Below are 23,771 nucleotides of genomic sequence, written 5' to 3' on the forward strand. Positions count from 1 at the left end.
TGGATGAGCATTAGGTGTGCTTAAAATTCTCTGTGATTATCTGTGAAATCTGTTTCTGATACAGAATTTCAGAAGGTGATGCTATGTGTGTTTAGTATTTCTCAGATAATTTGCTCTTTTTTTAACCTCAGTTGGACACACATAAACAGTAAAGAGAAGTGCTGTTTCATCAGTCATGAGCCACATTAAAACCATCACTGCTTCTAGTGAGGAGTTGTAAAAAGGGCCCTCTTATTGAGCACCCTTCCTATTGTTAATTTAGGATTTCTGTTTCATCTTCTACATGTGTTCAGTAGAGCATAAGCACTGAGTACACATGCACATTCAACTGAGAATTGAAATTGAAAATAAACCTCTTGTGATTTTGAAGGGAGATGCTGATGTTCCTTGGCATGATGTTCCTTTTGTGAATGTAGTCCAGTTTACTTTCAAACGCTGTAATTATTTTTGGTTTTTTTCCCCTCTAGGACTTGCTATATTAAAGCATGTGCTGACTCCACGCGTGAAGGCAACTCATGTAGCCATTGACACAATGAAAGACTATCTGGATGCAGTGTATGATGTGACTGTGGCTTATGAAGGTACTGTGGACCACAAAGGGCAAAGAAAACTGGCACCATCTATGACAGGTGAGTTGAGGCCTATTAGACATGCTATAGCCATATGCTTGCTCATATACAGAACCAACTTCAGGTGCTTTGAAATGCTCTGAAGATAATCTTCACAGAGCTTCAGCCATCCTATGGCCCCTTGGTAGGGCATCGTTCTAGTGACTGGGCTTTACAGGAGTTACCTGTGACATTCCTGCCCTCTGCCTCTCTATTCCAATTCCAAATACAAGTGCTCTTGCAGTCAAAGGGAACTTGGAGCCATAGGCAGCAGATTCCATTTACCTTCATGTTTCTTCCAGCACTGGGATTTGGCATCATCCTAAATTCTCTCTCTCTCCCTCTGCTGTGCTACATATGTACACATGTACATGTAATTGCTGAAATGCACATTTTAAAGGGAAAATGTGTAGCAGTAGTATTTTACTGACAATTTTTCAAAGTGCTGCACATAGCCACTAATCTTACAAACACTCAACGGCATTTTATGTAAGTGGGCTTCACTTGCTTTAGTATTTTAAACCACCTACAGGACCTTAAGAAAATCAAATAGATGGGGTTTACATTCCTTGAGTTATCTAACCAGAAAACATGTTCTGGGGTTTCTGCTGGGGAAAACTCAGGGACAGAGAGCTTCAGGGTTTGCTGTTTATTATGCTTGGTGGTGAACTGATAATTTATTCTTAAGTAAATAATTTGCCTGCACTGCTACTGGAGTGCCAGATCATCTTTCTTTCCATTTGTAGTTGCTGTGTTACTCAGCCATATCTGTGCCTGACTGTCTGTTGCTGGCTGGCTCAAAGTGGCACTTTTGAGTCTCTTGCACTACCAATACCAAGTGGGAAAAAACAGCCACAGTAGTTCCAAAGAACCGTCCAGATTTTTGGGCAAGGGATCAGTGTCGACTGAGGGACTTGCAGGGAACTTCTTATCTAACTCTCTGCTCCTCAGCTCACCCAATGACACTGGGACTTGTTCCTTCTGCTGCTAAAAATAGTTTGTAGTGCAGCTGTTTCCATGTCATTTCATTAGGAGGTGTAACTCCTTGAGTCACATGAACTGCTTCCCAGGTGCTAGTTGATTAGAAGTTCTGGAATTGTCTATTTTTACATTTTCACCTTGTTTAAAATTCTTTTGGATAGGTGAGAAACAAAACTGTCAACGCTGTATATTAATTCAACACTTGTTCTGTACTGTAATGTCTTAGGATGGTTTTATTTTACGTATATTTTGTTCCTAATGGGCATTTTTTATGTCAAAAGTTCTTTTTATGATTTAAAGTTCTTTATTTTTTTTAAATGCCTTCTGACCTTTTTACAGTACCTTTTGAAGACTGAGCAGCCTCCCTTTTGTCCCATCACCCAACCCTTTCTAAGACTCCCTTCAAAACAAATAGGATTGTTTCTCCTTCCCTGCAGCATATCTTGTTTCATGACTTAATTACTAGGCAGTTTCAACCATTCTCATGCTGAACTTCTCACTGCCTAATGGTTAATTAAACTATTAAAATGTCATTACCTAATAATAAGATGGCAAATGTTCAAATTCCTTACAAGACCTCTTCACCTATTGAACCTTACAGTTTGCATGAAGCATGATATAATTAAGGAAGGGGAACCAACAAGGTGAATTTCCCTGTTGGCTGTTTTTTGTGTTTGTGTCAAGCAGGAATCAGATGCTTTGGGGTGGCCACTCCACATCCAGCCTTTTGGAGCCTCCATGGCAGCAGTCCAGGCATATCTTTCAGCCAGGCTAGGGGTAATTACTGGCTGAGCCTTGGGTAAAAATAAGGCAGTAATACAGAATGAAGTGCAGCCAACCAGCTGTTACCCCTTACAGAGCAGATAAATGATATATCCATGATAGATCAACGTAGCGTTCCACGCTATTGTGGCAGTCACATGTATTCCATATAATACAAATTATGTAGATTAAGAATACTTTATGAATTACCATGTGGAACATAGTTGTCATTCTTTTAGGCTCTCCAGACACAAAGTGGCAGACAAACAATTTCTGTTTTAAGAGATCAAGATCATTTCACCATTTGTTATGCAGAAGTCGAGCAACTGGTCTGTCAGGAATATAACAAGAATTGAATTAGGCATACTTACGCATTTGACATTTTTTAGCATTATTTCCCTTTTACAGTGCTAAAATGAGTTATGCACACGTGAAAGGACATCTTATTTCATATGAATATTTCATATTTGTGTCAGTGCTGGTTGAGAATTTTGTTTTTCATTCTCATCGGAATAAAATGGCAGTGCAATCCTGGTAACTTTTAAAAGATAAGGTTGACATGTCTTTTTCAATCTAGCAACACTGATTGAAATTTATTGCATGGAAAACAAACTTCTGATAAACACAACTTTAGTTGAGGACTTTATTTCCCATACTGTGACATTTCCCACGTGAATGAAATCTAAATTCCACACAGATATAGTGTTTCTTGAAATGCATTTTGCTTTCGGTTCTATAAATCTCGATTCCTCAGAAGAGCCTGTGCCATTTCAGGAAAAACCCATGCTTACCTGGGACATCATCGGCTCTTGGCTGCTGTCTTCAGTAGTAAACAAAGCAGGTTAAAAAGAAAATTTTAGTGACTGTGAGGAGCACTAGCACACTTTGTCTGAGAAATTGTGTTAGCAAACTGTGAATGGGAAAAAAATTCTGAAGAAAAAGTGAATTGCTTTTTAAGTTTTGTAGTATGCAACTCTAAGTCTAAATAGTCTTTCTTAACAAAATTCAATTTTAAATTTTTTTTTTTAAGTCCAGCAAGCTGAAATATCATAATGTTGACTTGCTCAATAGGATTAAAACAAAGCATAGTATACTAGCAGCTGGCAAACAGACATTTCACCATGAGAACAACAGTGAATGCCAGACATACCTGATGTAATGGTGCCATTTTAGAGCAGGCAAATTATTATAGTATATACTTTCAAATGTGTTGAACTTTTTGTCACTGCTTATGCATGTAAATATTTTTTTGGCTCTTTCCAGTGGCAAGTTTGTTTTAGAAGACATCAAATTTGATTAGTCTTCAACAGTGACTAAGATTAGATTAGCTTTACACAGCGATGTTGCTTTCTGCTGTTGTTTCACATCCAGTTGTAACCAATGGATGGATTTTTTTCCTACCATTTATTCATTCCCTTTCATTACAAGTTTGGAACCTGGTACGTTTCCAGTGGAAGTTTATTCAGCACATGGCAGCCTTTCTAAAGAATAGCGATTTCCCACAGGCTTGTCCCCTCTCTCTCACTCCTGAAGATGGCTTGTCCACATCATTAATGATAGAACATCATGGTCCTGCCTGGGGAGGACCACGCTGCTAGGGAGTATATATTTATGATCATTAGAATAAGATGCAAATAATCATATGGGCGCTGTGGCACAGCTGAAGGACATCTCAGGTACTGAAATCTGGAAGAACTATTTGGAACAGAAAAGGATGAGGAGAAACTCTTGTGCTGAATTTGTTGATACTGTTTTACTACGCTGTCATCAAGTGAAAAGCAGAAATAAGTTTGGGAAGAAAGGATGAGAACCTAGTTTTCCCCCTTCTGAATAAATGTGCTAGGCGTTCACATCCAGCTTTGTCTGGTGTTAAGGGGCAGGTCTCGTGGGACGTGGGAACTGTTATCATTCTTGCACCTGAAAGAGCATTATGTACACATCTACATCTTTATTATTCTGCCTGAAGGCTTTAGCATAACCAGATGGTATTTATCTGGCCATTGTAGATGAAAGAGTGTGTGAAATACCAGCATGTGACAATGATAAACACTGAATAAAAATAGCAAAGTACATATAGACTCTGTCTTAGAGAAGTCAGAGGAATTCTTGAGAATTATTGACTCTGCTGTGTATCAGTTCCAGAACAAACAGTTTGAAAGCCTGTGTGTGTGTATTTCTGAAGATCTGTACATCACTTTGATCAGTGTGATTTGAGGAGGTCAGACTGGCCTAACTTCCCTCAGGGAAAATACACTTTTCCAAAAGCTTACACTTTTGTTAGGACCCAGTTAGGGAAGTACAAGACTATAGAAAAGGAACTGGAGCAATGTAAAACAGTCTTTGTCTGGACTGTGGCCCAGATTTGTTCACATCAATTGTCTTTCAAGGTCCAAAGAATGATAAGAAGCACATGGTTACAGATGTGTTGAAAGAATTAAAAAGCTAAATTATTAAGCTGATAAACAGTAAAAGAAGTATAAAACAGTCCAAAGTAAGTTTTATAGTGATGAAATGACTCATAATCTCTTCAGATCTCTGCTAGCTGTCATGTTCTATTGCATGAAAGAATATTGAAGAGCAAATGTCATTTATTTTAGAGTAACCAAAGAAAGGATGTAGATTAGACCCCAGGCTGGACATTAGCACTGGTAAAATTTGTATCAAGTGTAGGATGGCTTTTTAGCATGTACAGTAAGCCTCACATCAAGAACTTGTCATTCTGCATCTGTTCAAGAAGAATTTAAGTAATAATTACCTTTCATATTTCAATATGTAAAATTTACATTGAGATGTTTGGAGGAATTTTGATAACAACAGTAGTTGGCAACATAGTTCTGTGGGGGTTGGATTAGGTGATCTCCAGAGGTTCCTTCAAACCCTAAAAATTCTGTGATATTCTATACAACATTTTTCTTTTAAAGGAAAACCCTAGTTTTATTTTGTGCAAAATGTTAAAATAAAACTTTATTAATAACATGATTTCACCAGATACCACAGAGTAAGTAAACTGTCATTCAGTTTTAACTGAATGCATTTTCACTTGTCCTCCATAAGACTAGATCTGTCATTTTAGACCCCCTGTAATTCCCTATTAGAAGTAGTCTGAGTAACATGAAAACCTGTCTGTTAATTTGGGGATGACTTATTTGTAGTGGCACTTTCAACACAGATGAGGGCATATGTATCAATATTCTGCAGATAAGGACAGTCTGGGTAAATGCAAAGTATTTTCATACTGTAAGAATTAAACATTGTACTTCTGGTCAAAAACAACACATCACCAAAGAGCAGCATCAGTTTATGGGAACATATGAAAGCCTTGATGTAGTTCATCAGAAAAAATGAAGGTCAGTCTGAGCATGAGTAGCACCTCTGCTTCTTTATCCATCTGAAAACAAGGACACAAAGATGTCAACTGTATTTGGAATTCCTGTAGCTCAGTTTGTCTCCACCATCACCCAAACTCGGATGCCTAGGGAGGAATGCAAGATTCAGGTGACCCTAAATGATTCTAACTTTTGCCAAATCACAGACACCTGTGGGTGCTGCAGCTGTGTGTGCTGCATCTGTGTGTGCTGCATCACACCCCCTGGGTGGTGGTAATGACCCCCTGCAGCTCCCTCTGAGCCCCAGGCATGTGTTCTCTGATTGTAAACCAGATTATTGTGTATCTCAGTTATTCCCAAGCAGCTCTTATTGAAGGTAGGCACCTGTAGTGCATCTGTAGCTTCCCTTTGGGATTTTGTGCACTGAAAACACACAGTCCTCAGGAAACCTCTGCTGCACAAGAGGCTCTTGAAAGTATTTACACTGGAGATTCATAAAATTACCCTGCACCCTGGACCTCATGCACATGTGAGAGGAAGCATTCCACTCCCCAAGCAGCATTTATTTACAAAGGCTCAAGGAACTCCTGATCTTTATGCATAAGTGTATCTAAACCCTAAGGATAACAAAAACAACTTTAACTTCTTCACACTGTCAGGTTTGGCCAAAAATATGTTGCTGCTTTGAGAGTCTGTGTTTATTTTTGGGGGTTTTTATGCATCACAGTCCTTTTCTTCTACTCTGGTGCTATTCTCTGTTTATCAAAACAGACTGTCTGAAAGAAAGGCAAAAACATCAATCCTAGCAGTACTGGCATAGTTTCTAACAGATCCTGGTTTTTTGCTAGAGAGAAGATAGTTCTGAGCTGGTCCACTCCTTGTGTCTTTTGTTGCCTTTTTTTCTTACTTGCATAGTTTGAATTTTTTTTTCACTTCTGAAACTGTAAAGATGTTCCAGGGAAGACACAGGTATCTCCTAAATTTGCTCATTTTCAGCTAGCAGTGGTGGGATACCTTTTAGATGTAATCCACAGACCTAACCTGATCTAGGTTCTGTTCCTGGCAGCCTCTTGATCAAAACTGTTACAGTTTTGTAGGAAACCTCCTGCTCATTTGGCCAACATGCAGTATTTACATATTGATACAGAGTAGTACAAAGGCCAGAGTGCATCTGTTAGAATAACAGCTTAAAGCCACTTAAAGATTGTTTCAGTGAGCTATAATGAGCAAGTATGGTAGGTCTTCATCAGAGACCATCTTGGATCAGCAAGACAACTGACAATGACATGCTGCTGCTCTCCAGTGCTAATATCAGTATAGCTAACTATAGATACCATTTTCTAATAATAATTTTAAAATATTCTTTAGATCTCAGCATCTTCAGGAAGATACAGACAAGTGATTATTTACCCTTGAATTTGTAGGATTTGTGGAGCTATAGTTTTTACCTGCCATCTTCAGGATTTATTTATATCTATATCTATTTTTTTTTTTAAAGCTGTCATATCCTTCCTTCTGCTTCCCTTCTCCAAACTGAAAATTTGGCCTTTTTAATGTCTCCTTGTTTGTAATGGAGGTACTTCTCCTCCTTAAATGTTTTAGTTGGTCTTTTCTGTGGCCTTCTCTGAGTCCACTACATCCTCCTTCAGATACAGAGACTGGAAGTGCATGCTGTATTTAAAATGTGGATTCATAATCTTTATCTGTAGAGTGACTCTCTTTGCCTTGTTCTCGATGTCCTTCCTCAAGCTGCCCAGTATTTGGGGGATTTGGGGCTGCTGCTGAGAGGATGGTTTCACAGAAGGGTCAGCAACTCCCAGATTGTAACCACCAATTCCAAGTTAAGCGTCATGTAATCAGGGTATTGGTTATTTTTTTTCCCTATGTTTGTTTACACTGAAGCTTGGCTGCCACATTTTCACCCTGTTTGTTCAGCTTTGAGATCGTTTTGAAGTTCAGCCAACATTTGACTACCCAAAAGAGCTCAGGGTCTTCTGAAAGAGATGTGAAAGACTGGAGCATTCACAGTTTGCTTCCTTCTTCATCTCATCAGTCATGAGACAGAGTAAAACCAGTCCTGGCACTGATCCTCAGAGAACCCCAGTCGCCGAGTCTTTTCCATCCCTAAGTCCTTCCATTTGCTTCCGCTCCTTTAAGCAGCTTTTGGTCTATAAAACATCATTTCCTCTAATCCCATGGCAGCTTAATTTCTTTAATAGCCTTCAGTATGGAACCCTGTCAGGGGCTTTATGAAAATTCAAATATATCATGTCCAGTGAATCCCCTTTATCCGCCTGGTCCTTGACACTGTTGTAGAAATCCAGCAAGTTGGTGGGACAGGATTTCCCTTTACAGAATCCACACCAAATCTTTTTCAACAGACTGTGATTATCCATGTGCTCAGTGATTTTGTTACAGACCTGTTATCTTACCCAGTGATGTAAGACTCTGGTCTGTATTTCCCAGCATCATCTCTAAAGTCCTTGTTTGTAGATGGGAAACTCCCTATTTTTCTGGCACAATGGCTGTTTGTGCTGATAGGTTACGCATCTTTGTTTTTAAATTCCACATTTGAGAGCTTCTAGATGAATGCTGTCTGGTCTTGGTGACTTCCTGACATCTGACTTGTTTGTTTATATTTAGTCTAATACTTTCTGTATGTTTACTTATTGATCTAGTTCCTTTGAATGATCTGCTACAAAGAATGCAATGGGTGTAGGAATCAAACATTTTCGACAAGAAAGAATGATGCAAGCAAATATATGAAATATATGAAATATGATGAAAAATATATGAGCTTCTGTTGCAAGGGCTTATACTTGACCATGAGTGCTGCTCTTCACACTTTAGTCATCCAGCAACCCCACCAGTGTCTTATCAAGTTTACTGCTTTTAATATACTGAAAAAAAGTTAAAATAGAGCACCCTTTCCATTTTTCAAGTTCATTTTTAGTCCTCTTAAGTTTACATTTACATTTGGCATGAGCAGTTTTGTGGCTTTTCCTTACTCGGACAAGCTTTCCATTCCTCAAAGCAGAGAAGGTAGGAGTATAATGGTAGCCTCCTTGATTTTCTCTTTAAAGCCATACAGATGTTTTTCAGACCCACACAGGCTTTTCCTTTTGCAGAGTTACACATGTTTTATGTGAGTTTCTATTACAAGTTTTTCTGGGATTTGGTGTTTGGTGGGTTTTTTAGTAGCCTCCAGGTTGCCTTCTTTTGGACTGTGTATTTTAGGGTGTTTTGACACTTTGCCTTCCCTCCCATTGTGTACTTCCTTTAATTCACAAAATCATTAAAGTTCGAAAAGACTTCCAAGATCATGAAGTCCAATCTTCAACCAAACACCACCCATGCCCACTAAACCTTATCACAAAGTGCCACATCTGCTTTTTTTTTGAACACTTCCAGGGATTGCAACTTCACCACTTCCCTGGGCCAGCCTGTTTCAATGCATGACCACTCTTTCAGTGAAGACATTTTTCCTAATATCCATACAGCCTGAACTTCCCATAGTGCAATTTGAGGCCATTTTCCCTTGTCCTATCACTAGTTGCCTGGGAGAAGAGGCAACCCCCAAGAATTCTGCATTTCTGTGCTGGATTCTTTTTCTACAACACTAAAATTAATTGTATTGTGGTTGCAGAGCAAGACCACACCAGGAACAGCATCTTTTTCTTGTGGGTTTTCTTACTTACTAGTTCTTTCAGGAAACAATTTTTTTTTTCCCCTCTGGTGTTTTTGCCCAATTGGTTGATTCATTTTGGTTTGTGTTTATTTGGGATTTTTTCCCCTCCTCATCCTGCTGAAGTATCAATGCAGTTCAGTGAAGGTAGCTGGAATCTCACTCTCCTGCTGTCAGTCCTGAACTTGCAGATCTCAGTCCAGCTTCACAGTTTCTGCTCACTATTATTAAACTTACTTGGAAGTAATTTAATTATTTATCTAATATATATTCTAGTAGAGTCTGGATTTTCCATCCACAAGGACTTTATTGTGCTTTTGTCTCCTTATTATATAAAGCTATTAGACTTCTATATAATCGTTCATGCACACTACCCTACCCTCATTTGAACATCCTCTTCCGTCATTCCTAGAAGTCTGGTAGTCTGGTAACAGTGCCCACTCCTGCAAGCCCACCAGGATGCCTGCCTTACAGGAAGGAGTCATCTCTTAGTCCCAGTAATTCTTGTTCTGTCTTTGTATTTAGGCTTCTCATGTTGGTACAGAGGCACTTCTGAACTTTGCCCTCACAATGAATTTTAGCCACATCCACCTTATGTTGCATCCATCTGAACAAGTTGCTTTTTCTGACTTTCAGTCTTGCCCAACTACCAGTTGAAACAGTCTCCAGTTTTTCAGTTTTCACGGCCAGCACCCTGGCTTAATAATGATTCAGGTGCATCCCATTTCTCATTTCAAAACATCCCCCATCTCCTGAGCTGTATGCTCCTTACACTGTGCCCCTTGTGCATGCATGGGGGCACTGATCTCTGTGTGCCTGTCAGGCCTTGCACAGGGGATTGGCAGTGTTCCTGAGAGCGCTATTCCTCAGGTCCAGGCTTGTTTCCTGGCTGCCAGCTTCAGTCTAGGCTGCACAACATCTCCTCCACGCATCCCTACATCCGCAGTACCTGCAGGTGCTGGCGCTGCTCCTCTGCTGCTGCCTGGGGCAGTTCCTGCGATCACCCTCGGCTGGCCCGGGATGTTTGCTTTCCTGTCTAGTGTCACTTGGCTCTACTGCTGCTTTATTTTGTTAGAGCAAGTAGTGAAATAGTTTTCTGTCAGCTCGACTTGGGATGATGGAAAGCATGAAGCTGAGAAGCAATGCAGCACTTAAATTCATGTTTGTTTTGCTGTTTAATTGTCAATTTGGGGTACAAAGTAAATGGAAGTGGAGAGATGGGTTTTCTTTTTTTAAGAGGAGATAGTTTACAAATTGCTTTGGTAGCTGAACACTGAAGTCCAGACTAATGCAAGTTTAAGAAGTGGAGAAAGCATCTACAGTTCAGAGGAATGTCTCTGCTGTCGTGGTTTTGCCTGTAAAACTATACAAACCACAACACACAACGTTCTCTTACTGAAGAGATGTATTTTTACACATTTGAAATGCTAGTTACTTAGAATAAATACACCTTATTCAGATTTTATTTTCCAATGATATCACTATCAGTAGATCACAAACATTACTGAAATCTGTTAAAACAGGAAAGATCTGGGGACTCTTTAAGTGGACAAAATTAAGTCAGGCCTCAGTTTGTCTGTTCCTAATTTTGAAGGACTTTGGCAACAATTACATTTCAGTAGAAGAGCCAATGTAGGAGGTTGAAACCTGAGCTACTTTATTGCTGTCATATTTAAAGTGCATATAAAAATAGACTTCATTAGTAACTGAAAACTGGAATATCTGTTTAACACCACTGTCACTTTCTTAAGGGACAAGGCAAATAATTTGGAGTGGTGAAATGAACTTCCATGGTTCAGAAGGGGAAGGTGGTCTGAGGCCACTTTTTTGTCCCTTCTCAGTTACAGATATGTCTATGTTTCGGAACTTCTCTCCTCCCTCAGTTTTCCTGGTAATGCTGGTAATTCCAAAGATAGTTAATTGGCTTTTTAAGGTGAGGAGTTGAGAACTGAGAGAATTTTGTGGGAGCCCCAAATATTGGTTTGCAATTAAAAATGCTGTGGATTCAGTTCCTTTCCTGGAGGCTGTTGCACCTCATTTGTTAATCCCAGTGCTGCAGTGAATCCCCCACTGCAGCCCTGTGTTAGTGTGAATTCAGTCCCACTGAAGGAGGAATGCAGTGTCACAGCTCAAGAACAAAAAATACTCAATCCACTTTATTATTTTCAATTCTTTCCTTCTGCTGTGCTTGGTCACTAAAAGCATTACAAACATTCTCTGCTTGTATCTGTTATTTAGCCAGATAGAAAGTTTTATTAGGAAATTATCTCCCACACAAAAGTCCATTTGGCTCCCATACAAGTTGTTAGTGTTCATTTAACCCAAATTGTACAGGGTTCTTGACTAATGCTGTCCCCAACATAATGTTTGCTTGTAATGCATTATTTGCATTTCTCTTTTGTCTCTTGTTCAGGCTTGCTTGTTCCTGCTGTTAATTATAACAAATTCTGGCAAGTTTAGGAATCTGAAAAGCCCATCAGATGTTGGCCTTAAGGGCTAGTGTCCCTGAAGTTGGATGTAATTTGCGCATAATAAATTGCTTCAATAAGATTTTGTTTCTTAGCTTAATTACATAAGTCTTTTGGGAGTTAAGCTAATGTGAAATTAAGGGTCATGGGACCACCACAGACCTTTAGTGGTTATGGTGATAAAATCCAGCTGTTTCTTCTAAAAATCAACCTTCAGTATGTCATCCTTATCCACTGGTGCTCTTATGTGATTGCTGTGACACTGGAGATTAGGGGCAAAAAAGTTGGGTTAGTTGCATTTGACCCTCACATGAATTGGGTAATTAAATACTAGTCAGATTACCTGACTTGCTTGACTGCATGCATTACAATGTCATCTGCAGATGTCCTGAATACCCAGGCTTTGGATAAAAGGACTTTGAATCGATGTGTGGGAATCATGACCTTCCCCAGGGTAGCGCCTGAAGTAGCAGATCACACAGCCCTCAGTGAGGCTGAACTAAGTCAAACTCAAAAGGGAGGGTGAGGTTGTGGGGGAAAGCACTGGGATTCACAAAGGTGGGAAATAATGACAAACCTTTAGGATCTTCACATACAGGGATTCAATTTAGACTGGCTGAAGAACACCAGAGTGGGAAGTGGTAAGAATCAACTTGCATTGGAACTTGGGCATAAGGTAGAAAGCTAGAAGCAACACTCAAGTATTTGAGGAGGGGATTTTGTTGTCCAAGCAGATTTGTAGAATTGCTACACTTCAGCTTTGGTGGGGGAAGGTGTTTCTTTTGAAATACTTATGTCTTGAGTTTTGATTGGTTTCTAATTTTCCTTAATAATTTATAACTGAGTTATAAGTAACATCAGTAAAGACTTGATTGTTCCTATGCAGAACAACCCATGTGCTATGAAGCAAACGAAACATACACTATACAATGCACAGAATGTTTTAAGTATCTTTTAAAGCTGGATCTTCAGCTCTAACTGAATATGCATACCTTAGATGTTTTTTATAGGAGTCTAGTACAGAAAAAGACCATATATCTGGCTTCCGGGCTTTTGATTTCTAGATACAGTTTTGCATATTGTTAGAATGTTCCACTTCATAGGTGATGCCACTCAAAAGAGGATTTGTACATCAATGAACATCATAAGCATTGAAGGCATGGATAATACATCTGTCATTTTAAGATATTAATAGTATGCTTTTAGATGCTCATACAGTCAATGACCTTCATGTAGTGGCCTTGATAGCATCCTTAGAGAAACAGCCCTGCAAAATCCTTTCTTCACATTAAAGCAAGAGAACAGTCTGCTTTTAGATAAATGACCGGTGATTTTTTTGTGGTTAGTAAAAGCATTGCATATAAACCTGAAGAAAATCTCTGTGTGTGCCATCATTCTGGACTCCAAATCCTTAGCTTGCCTGCCATCTAATAGCTGTAGGTAGGAGAAGGTTCTACCAGAAACCTCTTGGCAACAGCTGTGTTTGCAGCTCCAGGGCCAAGAGATGGACTCATGCCTGGATGGAGCCCTCATCCAGCTCTCCAGCTGATGGTGTGAGGCCATATTGCTCCCTTTATGCTGTGCTTCGGTGAAGGGCTCTCCTAATCATTACATATTAATAAATACTTTAGATGTTCATAAATCTGCATGATGTCCAGACAGAACCACACACAGCACCCTACAGATTTCTGCATCCAAGCACCTCAAGACTTTAGGGATCTCTTTATCTCTTCTCCTTCCCTCCCCCCTGCAAGCACACACACACACATTTGCATGAAAACAGGCTTTTAAAATTCCTTAAGGCAATTTCTAGTATGTGATAAGGACTGTTTTTACAGCGAAGTCCTTACTAATCAATAATCCTGTAAAGATGAAAAACAAATAGGGGGATATCTGCTTTGGCAGACAACAATAAAGATGTTCATGCTGTAACAATTTATTTGCACATTCATTCCTCCAGATACCCCTCACAGTTACGGGTCAAAGTCTTCTGTGCATCTGCACTGCTGTCCGAAAAATGTCAACAACCTAAAGGGACCACCCAGTCTGTGTTACATTTGTTGCCTGTATGTATTGTAGGAAGGCACTTCTGGTCCCTTTTCAAAACAGGATGACTGTCCAAATTTCTGAGGACTTCCATCCTCACATCATGCAAATCTCTCCAGGGATGCTGTGGTTACTGCAGCACCCCTTGTTACTGATAGATGCAAGTGGTTACCAATACGCACTGCGCAGGATTTCACATTTACAATATGCAGTATAGTACTGTAGTCATGCCCACTATTTTTACCACTTGTTAGTTGTAAGAAATCCCACAAGGCCATTTGAGTAATGGAGTTTTGTTTGTCCTTAATGCTTGCTTGGTAAGTTTGTCTAGGGTCAAATTGAGGAAATAGGGGGGGAGAGGGGTGCAATTTGCAATAGGGCTGTCTCAAGCTCTGTGAGACAGAAGAAAAATGAAGGGATACAAAATGGAAAGCAGCATTTGGTTCTGAGTCTTTTGCCCTATTACACTTTTTAATTATAGGTTATGGCTTAAATTGAAGCATACTTTCTCCTGGAAATGCTTTGGGATATCACTGTAATTCCAATTTTGTCATCCAGCAGCAAACAAAATTTAGATTTTAAAAAGGACAAGCAAAGAGGATTACTAGCTTTAAAAAAATTTCAGGATGGATAACTTTATGACATCAAAATCACTGCATTCCACACTGCTGAATGAGTAGCTTGCAACTGAGGTAGAGTGTAATGTTTTCAAGCACAGCCTTTTACAGTTAGCAAGGTGCATTTTAGGACAGTTCTTCCATGTTGTACCTGATAATGGTCCACCATTTCAAGTGTGTAGGCCGGATGGTTTATAAGTTCAGTGAAGTGCTCAGGATCCCAACATAAGGAGGGAAGGCTTTTTGAGCAGTGAAGTTAGGCTTCCAAGGCACTTACAGTCCGATTTTTTGGGTGTATTTGTAACTCAGTGTTTTTGTGACTCAGTTGTGTTGTTTTGCTCTCTTTTTAGAGTTTCTGTGTAAGGAATGCCCGAGAGTTCATATTTTCATTGACCGAATTGAACTGAAGGACATTCCAGAAGAGCAGATGTATATGAGAAGGTGGCTTCATGAACGTTTTGAAATAAAGGATAAGTGAGTAGAAATATGCAGAACTTTCTGTTTCAAGAATCTGTCTTATTTATTTTATATTAACAGATATAGCCATGGTTTCTGTGTTATCAGCAGTGCCAGCTGTAGGGCTCTCTGAAGAGAGGTGATGTTGGTACTCCTATGCATATAATATAATATAATATAACCTTGTGGTTAAGCCTTTTGCTCAGGAGGTTGGCATTCCTGGGATTTTGACCTTCTTTAGATTGAAGAGGTGTGAGTCCATGTTCCAGGCAAGACTTGTATTCATCTGAATACTCTCCATTCATCTTCTCCTAGTTAAGTCCTGTGCAGGAATGTAAGATGCCTGTGGTAGGCAAACAAGAACAAGCAGTGTCATTCTGCCCTTGTAATCAGTGTTAAATTGGAGTGAGAGAGGGGTGGGTCTTGATCTAATCTCTTCTGCCATAATTGTTTACGAATCTTTCATCCAGACAGCAACTGGATAAAAACACAGTTAACCCCAAAAATCCTGCCTTCACTGGGGAAATGAGGTGATGTAGAAGTTTCATTTGTCCATTTTTGAATTGTGGCAGAAGTAAAGTGCCTGACTTCCTCCAATATCTCCAGATAAGGTCTCTACTGAGTATATGCAGCAGATCCTGGGGGACCTTGTTCTCCTGAGGGACTTTGTGCCTAAATGTAGGATTTAAGTATTGGTTGAGAAATGATGGTTTAATTTGCCAGATCTGAAGTCCAGCTTAAGGGAGCTGAATCTGTTTAATTTCTAAATCCTTGAATACTTTGAGTGAGACAGAAATGTCCCAGTTCTTCAGTTCTGTTCTGCTTTAGTATTCTGCCTGTCTCACACTCCATGGAAGTGAGAAATGTATTCACTTCTCCTGCCTGTGAACTTTGAATTCATCTAAAAGTTAACGACTATCTATAAACATGGCACTGTTACTAAAGTGTCTTAGACATTTAGGATCACAAAAGCTTTTCTTTCCTTTACTTTTGAAAGATAGAAAGTCTGAATTTAATTTAAATAGATAAGGAGCTGATACATGAAATAAAAGGCTGTGCAGTGTCTGTCCCTTTAGTTATCTAGTAAGATGAACAAAACTGAACCCTCATCATCCATGTGTCATTGTAAGCTCCTGTTCACTGGAGCATCTTTCCTGGGACCAGATCAGTCTGTCAGGCAAATTTAGAGATAGTTAAAACAAAACCCCAGAATTTCCAGATCCATTTATTACTGTTTTTTAAAACTAGGAGGAAAGAAATTACTACTAAGCCAGTGGCATAGCATCTTACTCTTGGCATGTTTAGCTTCCAATATACTCAGTGTCTTGTGAGCCCTTGTTACTTATTAGTTTATTTTATGAAGATACTTCTTCCTCCTCCTTTGGTGCTCAGTGCATTGTTTTGTCCTACAATATTGCCCACTGCTCTGGGCTTTTCTGCTAAATGCTGAATGAAAACAATTGTTGTCCACTTTTATATTCACAGTTGCAATTGGTCCACAAGGAAAATATGGCTTTAATGCTTGCAAGAGTTCAGGTTGAGTATTTTGATGTGCATCATATGCGTAAGGTGTACTCATTATTTGAACTTGTTACAGAGGAGCTGCTGCATATGATGAGATCATTTGTTAAAAATGTGTGATTAGAAGCAGTTACTGGATGAAAGTAAGGTTGCTTAAAATGTCTTAAGCTACTGTCTGACTTTGACCATCTCCTTTTTCTCTGCTTATAGGTTACTAATAGAATTTTACGATGCAAAGGATTCTAAAAGAAGAAACAAGTTCCCTGGGAAAAGTGTTCATTCCAAACTAAGCCTCAAGAAAACTTTGCCGTCTTTGCTGTTTTTAGGTGGCCTGACTGCTAGTATGCTTCTGACAGAATCTGGAAGGAAACTCTATGTAAAAACATGGATATATGGAACTTTAATTGGCTGCCTGTGGGTTAGCATTAAACCATAATGATGTTAGTCTCTGATCAGTGAAATGTGCAGTCTTTTCTTGCACATTGCACTAAATTTTTTCCTGACTTTATAGAAAAAAAAGTGTAAATAAAGCCTTATTGATTGAATATTGGAAATAATAGATTTTGTGACTTAAGCCTCTGTGTGGTTGGTCTGGGGAAAATAAATGTAGATTTTCAAATTTGCTACTGATTTTTGCTGGAATAATGACAGATAAACCGAGTCTCATGATAAATTGCTTTCCCCATGAACTAACATCCATCTCTCTCTGCAGATCTGAAGAAGTGTGAGTTATGCATAAGGGTGTCTTAAGTGGACCTGTGAATGTATTTACAGAGATTAATTTAGGGTATATATTTATTCTTCTGATATTCATGTTGAATTTTTGTTACTCTTTGGTGCATTACAGCAGCTCTGTTGCATCTATCCCAGCTGTATCGCAACTAAAATCAAAACTTTTCTTTTTTTTTTTTTTAATTTTGCTTTTCAGTTGTCGCTAAATACTGTGTTCTGTAAAAGGGACTGTGAAAGCTGGCAAATCATGAGATGTTACCAGAAGCAGAATAAAATGTTCCTGAGAACTGCTGTTCATGGGGAAGAAGCTCTGTTTATCTAGTGCATGATTTTTGATTCTATTGCAGTATTAGGTGATTATTTCACATAAGCGAAACATTAAATTGTACCAAGCAAACAGCTTATTTTGCGCACCTTGTATTTGTGCATAAAAGGAATGTGTGCGGTGTAAGGAAATGTGAAGTCTTTGTTTCTGGCCAGAACCCTCATAGCCTCCCTTGTGTCTGCATTACCCCTTGCACCATGAGTGTTCAGCTGAGCTCACACTCTTCCATGTGTATGTGCCATAAGCAGAAGTTTCCTATTACCTCACGATTTTCTGGAAGCAAACCTTGTCATTTGGGAAGTGCACAGAATCACAGTAACTTCAGGAACAGTAATGAGGAACCTTCAGGTGGTCCTGCTAAATCTGAAGCATGTGCCTTTCCCACTAACCTGATTTAGCCTGGTGTTTCATAGGCTGGCAGTCATCTCTGCTGTAGTATCCCACTAGATTCTGAGTCATTCTAGGCCATGCAGACTGTACTTAGGTTGAAGTTACGAGGTTGATGTATATGATTTGCACAGTAGTTAATAGTGAACGAAATGCATATCCTATCAGTATTTCACCTGCTCGAAAATATACTTTAAAAAGCAAAATCAACAAACCCTGTGAAAGTCTGTGATTCCCAAGGCTGGTATTTTTGTTGGGGAAAGCCATTTCCTGATTCAAGGGAGCAGTCTGTATGTACAGCGATGGGGAAGAAAAGAAGATGTATTTTATCTTCTTCCATTAGGGAATTGGACTCCCTGTATCAAAATTAAAGAACTAGAGAATATTTTTATATCACACTTGCAAGCTTTAAATGTGCATCTCTTTCTAGCTTCAGTGTATGATTTGTCTTGCTTTAGAGTCCGTTGTGAGTTAAACATCTCTCAAAATTATATCTCAGTTTTCCAGATTCCACCATTGCCAGTTATTTAAAGATTTTACTATGTGGGGTTGTTTTTTTGTTTTTTCTTAAACAGAGTCTTACAGAGGAATTACAGTTCCACCTTAAAATCATCCAGGACAACTTTCAGTTTGCAGTTCTGTGTCCTTCCATAATGGATTTTGTCACTGGAGTTATTTATATCGGTGATTGATTCAGGATATGTTGATGAACCGTTTCAAAAACAATGACTGGGAACAGTGTTGAAAAACAGTATTGTTATGAGGCTGTGAAACAAAAAAAAAAGCCATTTTATGTAACAGCCAAATGTGCTTTCATGTAGTTCTTCCTATTCTCAGCTGACTGTTACTAGTGGGTATAACCAGAAGGCAACGTTCCTATGTTAGTGTGAGTTTTTTCAGTCGTGGAATGAAATTTTACTCTGACATGACTAAATTTCTTTGTAACAGCTAAGAATAACATTTAATTATACATCAAAAATAAATGCAAACCGCTCAATTCATTTGTAGGAAAATAACTGCTATTTTGGAGAGCCTAATTACCGTGAAATATTGGATCTCTTGCTGTTTAAGTACCAGGAATATAATTGACACAGTGCAGCAAACAGGATGTTTATTTTGAACGTTATTCTCTATGTTAATCTTTTTTTTTTCCTTGCCATTAATTTATAAAGTTTTGAAACTGTAATTTGCTGATGTATTTGGCATTGGGAGTATCACATGCTATTTCTAAATATGCACTGATATTAACTTGAAATATTTCTTCATTAAAATAAGAAGAGCCAATGCTCATTCAACTTTTCTGTCCTGTCTACTTGTTCAATTGTTTCTGCACTTTCATGTTTGTAACTTGGAACTGTTCAAACAAAGGCTACAAGTGTGGTTTTAAGTCCCCAAGAGAAGGACTTGTGTGAGAAGTAGTCAATTGAAAGAAAACAAGTTTGTCTTTTTTTCCCATGCAGCCAGAAATGTGTTAGAATTGATTTGTGCGTGTTCCAATGCAACACACCACCAGGTCAGTCGAATTGCAATAGCTTTTCACCCTTGAGCACCTGCACCATTTGCTGCTCCTTAATGATGTTCATTTGTGTGCAGGACCATGCTTCTGTCCAGGAATTGGCCTCAGTGGAGATAGGCCTTGGCCTGACAGCAGTGGCAGAGTGTGGACGAATGCAGGGACAGGGAAGAGATACTGGAAACAAATACATGAAGTGTATCTCGGTAGCAACGCCACCAAAGCTGTAGTGATGTGTTAAATCTCAGGAGGACCTTTATGTTCAAAAACTGCCAGCTGTATCAGTGCCTCTGATTAGAGCTGTTTCCCTCCCACAAGTACTGCTCTGTTCGTGTGCATAAGCTGTGTGTAAAACTTGCAAGACCACCACTAAATGCTAGTTCTACAATGACATCCTTGTGTTTACTTTTGGGGAAGGAATTGGGCTAAGGAAGCATTAACTTACTCAATGGAGAACACGAAAAGCGAAGTGACAAAACATTGTGTGATACCAGAGTGAAGAAATGACTGAGGAGGACACATGAGGGGCTCCACCCAGATGCAGTCCTTTGCTAACTCTTCTGAGGCATTTTACTGTAATACTTTTTTTTTCTCCTTTCAGTCAACATGTAGCATACCTGTAAAACTTCTTTTAGTATTTAAAAGCTGACCCCTGATTGTTTTGGTATTTTAGCATGCAGAGAATGTATATAGTTACTTCAAGGGAGAGAGAGGTAACTATTGTGTTTGGATAATGAAGGGGACCATGAGCAGGTTTGGGATTTTTGGCTTAAAGTGAAAAAAGATACTTTTCCCTTCACCACCTCCAAATAAAAAACACTTAATGACAGAAATTTCAACTGTATAATAGAAAACCAGCTAACAGGTTTGAGATCTTGACACCTGCTTTATAAATGCTTTTCCGTTCTAAATATGGAAATCAGAGTTTGGTCCTAACCTGCAATTCTAGGTCACTTTTTAGCAGAGCAGCTCTGGTGGAAGGGCTTGAAGCGAACGCAGTGGGGTTTCTCTTGTCCTTGTTTGCCTGATCCTGCCTGTCTCATCAGTTTGGAGCTCTGTGGTTCCAGTAAAATATGTTGTGCAATTTACTGAGCACAAGACCAAAGAAGAAATTAATTTAGTTTGTATAATGGCAAAAGTTACACAAGTAAAACACAGAGCATATCCAGAGAAGGAAGAGCAACAATAATCTGAAACAAAGTTTAGAAACATCAGCTCCAGTCAGGCACGACCACATCTGACTGATTCCAGGGAAAATTTGTTTTCTGTGTGAGGACCAGTTTCCCTGTCAGCATGGTGAGTATTTCTCCCACCTGGCCAGTTTCAGTCCCAGATCTGCAGCCTTACCCCAAGCTGACTGCAGTCTCTTTTTCCTAGTAAGGAGTCCTTCAGCACTTTTCAGACCGATGCAAATCTTGGGTTCCCTTCATTCTCCTGGACCCAAAGAATTTCCCTATTTGTTTTCAGCCTGATAAACTGCTGACAGACCACTGCCACCCACCTCCTCCTAATATGTTCTCCTTTGGAGGACTGGCATTTGGTGGCAGATGCCAGTGGAAAGGCAGGGGTCTGTTGCTGGTGGGCTGGAAGGAGGTGTTGCTGTTGAGGGAGGGGGTGTTGAGCTCTGAGCAACTTGGTCTAGTGGAAGGTGTCCCTGGCCGTGGCAGGTGGGTTGGAACTAGATGGTATTTAAGGTGTCTTCCAACCAAACTATTCTGTGATGTCTATATTGGACGTTCGAGATGGATCTCCCTCCCTCCCGCCTGTGCCAGAGCCTGCTCCTTCACCAACTGGCAGTTTGCATGGCCGTGAGTAAAGGCAAAGGCCAGACACTCCCCTGAAACCAGTGACTTGTTCCTGGGTCATATTTGTGATGTGAAAGCTCCATTAGCTAGGCTTGTACAAACTATTCCACAGCCTTTTATCTTCCGTGGGAACTCAGTTTTTGAAGGACATTTTGATGCCTTTGTTTGTGTTCCCTGTGTGACTAATTCGAACCAGAGCCATTTCAACCTGTTTGCCCGACGGTCCCAGAGAACCTACAGAGGATGCAGATGTTCAGGGGCAGAAGTTGCTGCCAGTTTTCTGGCCATGCAGTGACAGAGCTGCTGGTGGGAGCTGCCAGGCTCCTCACAAAAGCTGTGCAGAAAACAGGCCCCTCAGATCCCAGTCCCACCATCACAGCCTGTGACAGGCATCACCATGGGCTGCCAGTACAAATGGTTTCAGAGTGGTAGGTCCTAAAACCCGCTTGGCTTGTTTGCAAAGTATCCAGGATGTGGTGTTTTCTCCATAGGGTGGGCTGGGGTTCATTGGTTCTTTGAAGCATGGATGAGCAATGAGTTGGAGAGATGCCTGCTTTTGGGTATCAAAGTCCAGTCACTGGAATGAGAAGTAGGAGATAACAGTCTTAACAACTCCTGGCCGGAGAAAGACCAGAGATACTTTACTTTTCCCACCATTCCATGCCCTCAGGGAGTCCCCAGTGCTGGTTTTCACCTGGCTAGGTTGGAAAAGATTTGAAGATTTGTAGGGCCAGCATGACTAATTGGTGTCAAAGACATTGGCTGGGTACATGGATGTCTGCATTCAGCTTTGGTTCTGGGGCATTTCTGAACTGCCCTAGGAACAAGGTGGAACCAGAAATGGCCCACAACTCATACCAGTCTGCAAGCAGAGGTTACAGAGAGAGGAACAGCGGAAGGATTCCACCCTAAAGTGCTGTATTTTTGAAGTGCTTTTCCATGTTAGGATTGAGTCCACCACACCATGGGCACCAGCAGATCTTGTCACCACTACAGCTGTTGTGTCCCACACTCCACACCAAGACCCTCCTTCCCTGTCTTCTTCAGGGACACTCACAAAGGCTGAAATTGCCAAAGTAGTTTTGAATTTCTGGATATAACCAGCCCCTGGCCTTATTCAGCTCTGCAACTATTTCATGCAGTTGGGACCACAAGGGAAACAGAGAATTTAATTTGCAGTTGGCCAAGATGGGAGAGTTGACACTGTAATGATCCCAAGAAGTATCAAATGCTGTACATCATTAAGCACAAATAGAAGAATATGCAGAGTTCTCAAGGCTGAAACTTGAACTGGAGGTATTAAGTTAAATTACTTTTCATGCTGTATGCATTACAGTCACTGGTTAAAGCTGTCACGGTTTAGCAGGCATTTGCATCTCCTATAGTGTCCTATTGCACTTTTAGCAGAAACACTATAGGTGCAGAAAAGGGCATTGCCTTTATGCTAATTTGCACCCAAGTCTTTTAAAGTCTTGTGTGATAAACAGACTATAAAATTCTGCCTCTTATCTGTATAAGCTATGAGCATTTTTTGGCTTCTATAAACTGCTAAGTCTTCACTTTTTGTCACACAAGGTATAAAAAAAGTTGGTTTGACATCAAGATGCTTTAATAAATTCCTGTTTATCACAAAGGATCGCATTAGTATGGTCACATACTGAGAAATGTTGACAAGACTTAAAAAACACACAGTGTTTTATACAGCCAGGGAAGATAAATCAAAATGCAGGAATACTTTCTGGAATCCTGCACTTGTAGCTAGGACTTGGTTGTAGTCATAGGTGAATAACCTGGTTCACATAGCTGTTTAAAGACAGAGAAATAGAGGTTGCTGGAGAAATGGTGTTTTTATTGTCCAGAAAAGGAAAGGTATTCCAAAGAGCTGACAAATAATTCTGCATAACCCATAGTAGTCCTGTTGGCACAGGATATGGTATTGTTTTCTAAGTTTAAACAGTAATAAGAGATTGTGCGTACGTATCCTGATACTGTCAATTGTGTTCCTGACAAAATCACAAGAGATTCAAGAAGTCTCAATGCTTAGAACACATCCCCTTTTGCAGCACAGGGTTGGAAATGCCAAGTGGCTGCTGTCGCTAGCTCATCCTGTGTATCCTTTGGAATGCTGGCTGCTGCTTTCAGAGCCAGTTTAGAACTAACAATTATTCTTGGCAGTGCAAGCACGTATGAGAGCAGAGGTGTGAACAGGGACACGCACCATCACCAGGGATGCTGGGCACTGCGATAAAGCCTGGACAGCCATCAATTAGCCCTGCAGAAGCCAGGAACGGGAACTCAAGCCAACATGGAGCTGCAGTCACGGTGACAACCGTGTGCCTGTTTGAAGGGGGAATCTCAGCACAAGGGTGGGCACTGGCAGCACCATGGGGTTTATGCCACATGCATGGCAGAGGCAGTGCCTCCAGGGGCCACACCACGCTCAGCTGAAGTAAACAGAGACTTCATATTCCCTTTTTAATTGTAGGACAAATTTGAAGTTTTTTAAAAAAGCCCTCTCCAAATTATATGACATCCTGGA

The 23,771-nt window shown here is 40.0% G+C and overlaps 1 protein-coding gene across 3 annotated transcripts in view; it reads left to right on the plus strand.

Annotated features, from left to right (window-relative positions):
* AGPAT5 (1-acylglycerol-3-phosphate O-acyltransferase 5) overlaps nucleotides 1-19,215 on the plus strand; it is a 55,930-nt gene extending 36,715 nt beyond the window's left edge. For all 3 annotated transcript variants that reach the window (XM_032104615.1, XM_032104612.1, XM_032104613.1), the window contains 3 exons: nucleotides 468-629; nucleotides 14,844-14,967; nucleotides 16,681-19,215. In XM_032104615.1, the coding sequence (XP_031960506.1) occupies nucleotides 468-629; nucleotides 14,844-14,967; nucleotides 16,681-16,906 (512 nt within the window). In that variant the 3' untranslated portion in view covers nucleotides 16,907-19,215. The remainder of the gene's footprint in view (nucleotides 1-467; nucleotides 630-14,843; nucleotides 14,968-16,680) is intronic.
* Nucleotides 19,216-23,771: the final 4,556 nt, after the last annotated feature.

This window comes from Corvus moneduloides, chromosome 3, assembly GCF_009650955.1.
Source record: "Corvus moneduloides isolate bCorMon1 chromosome 3, bCorMon1.pri, whole genome shotgun sequence".
In the NCBI taxonomy this organism is placed as follows: Eukaryota; Metazoa; Chordata; class Aves; order Passeriformes; family Corvidae; genus Corvus; species Corvus moneduloides.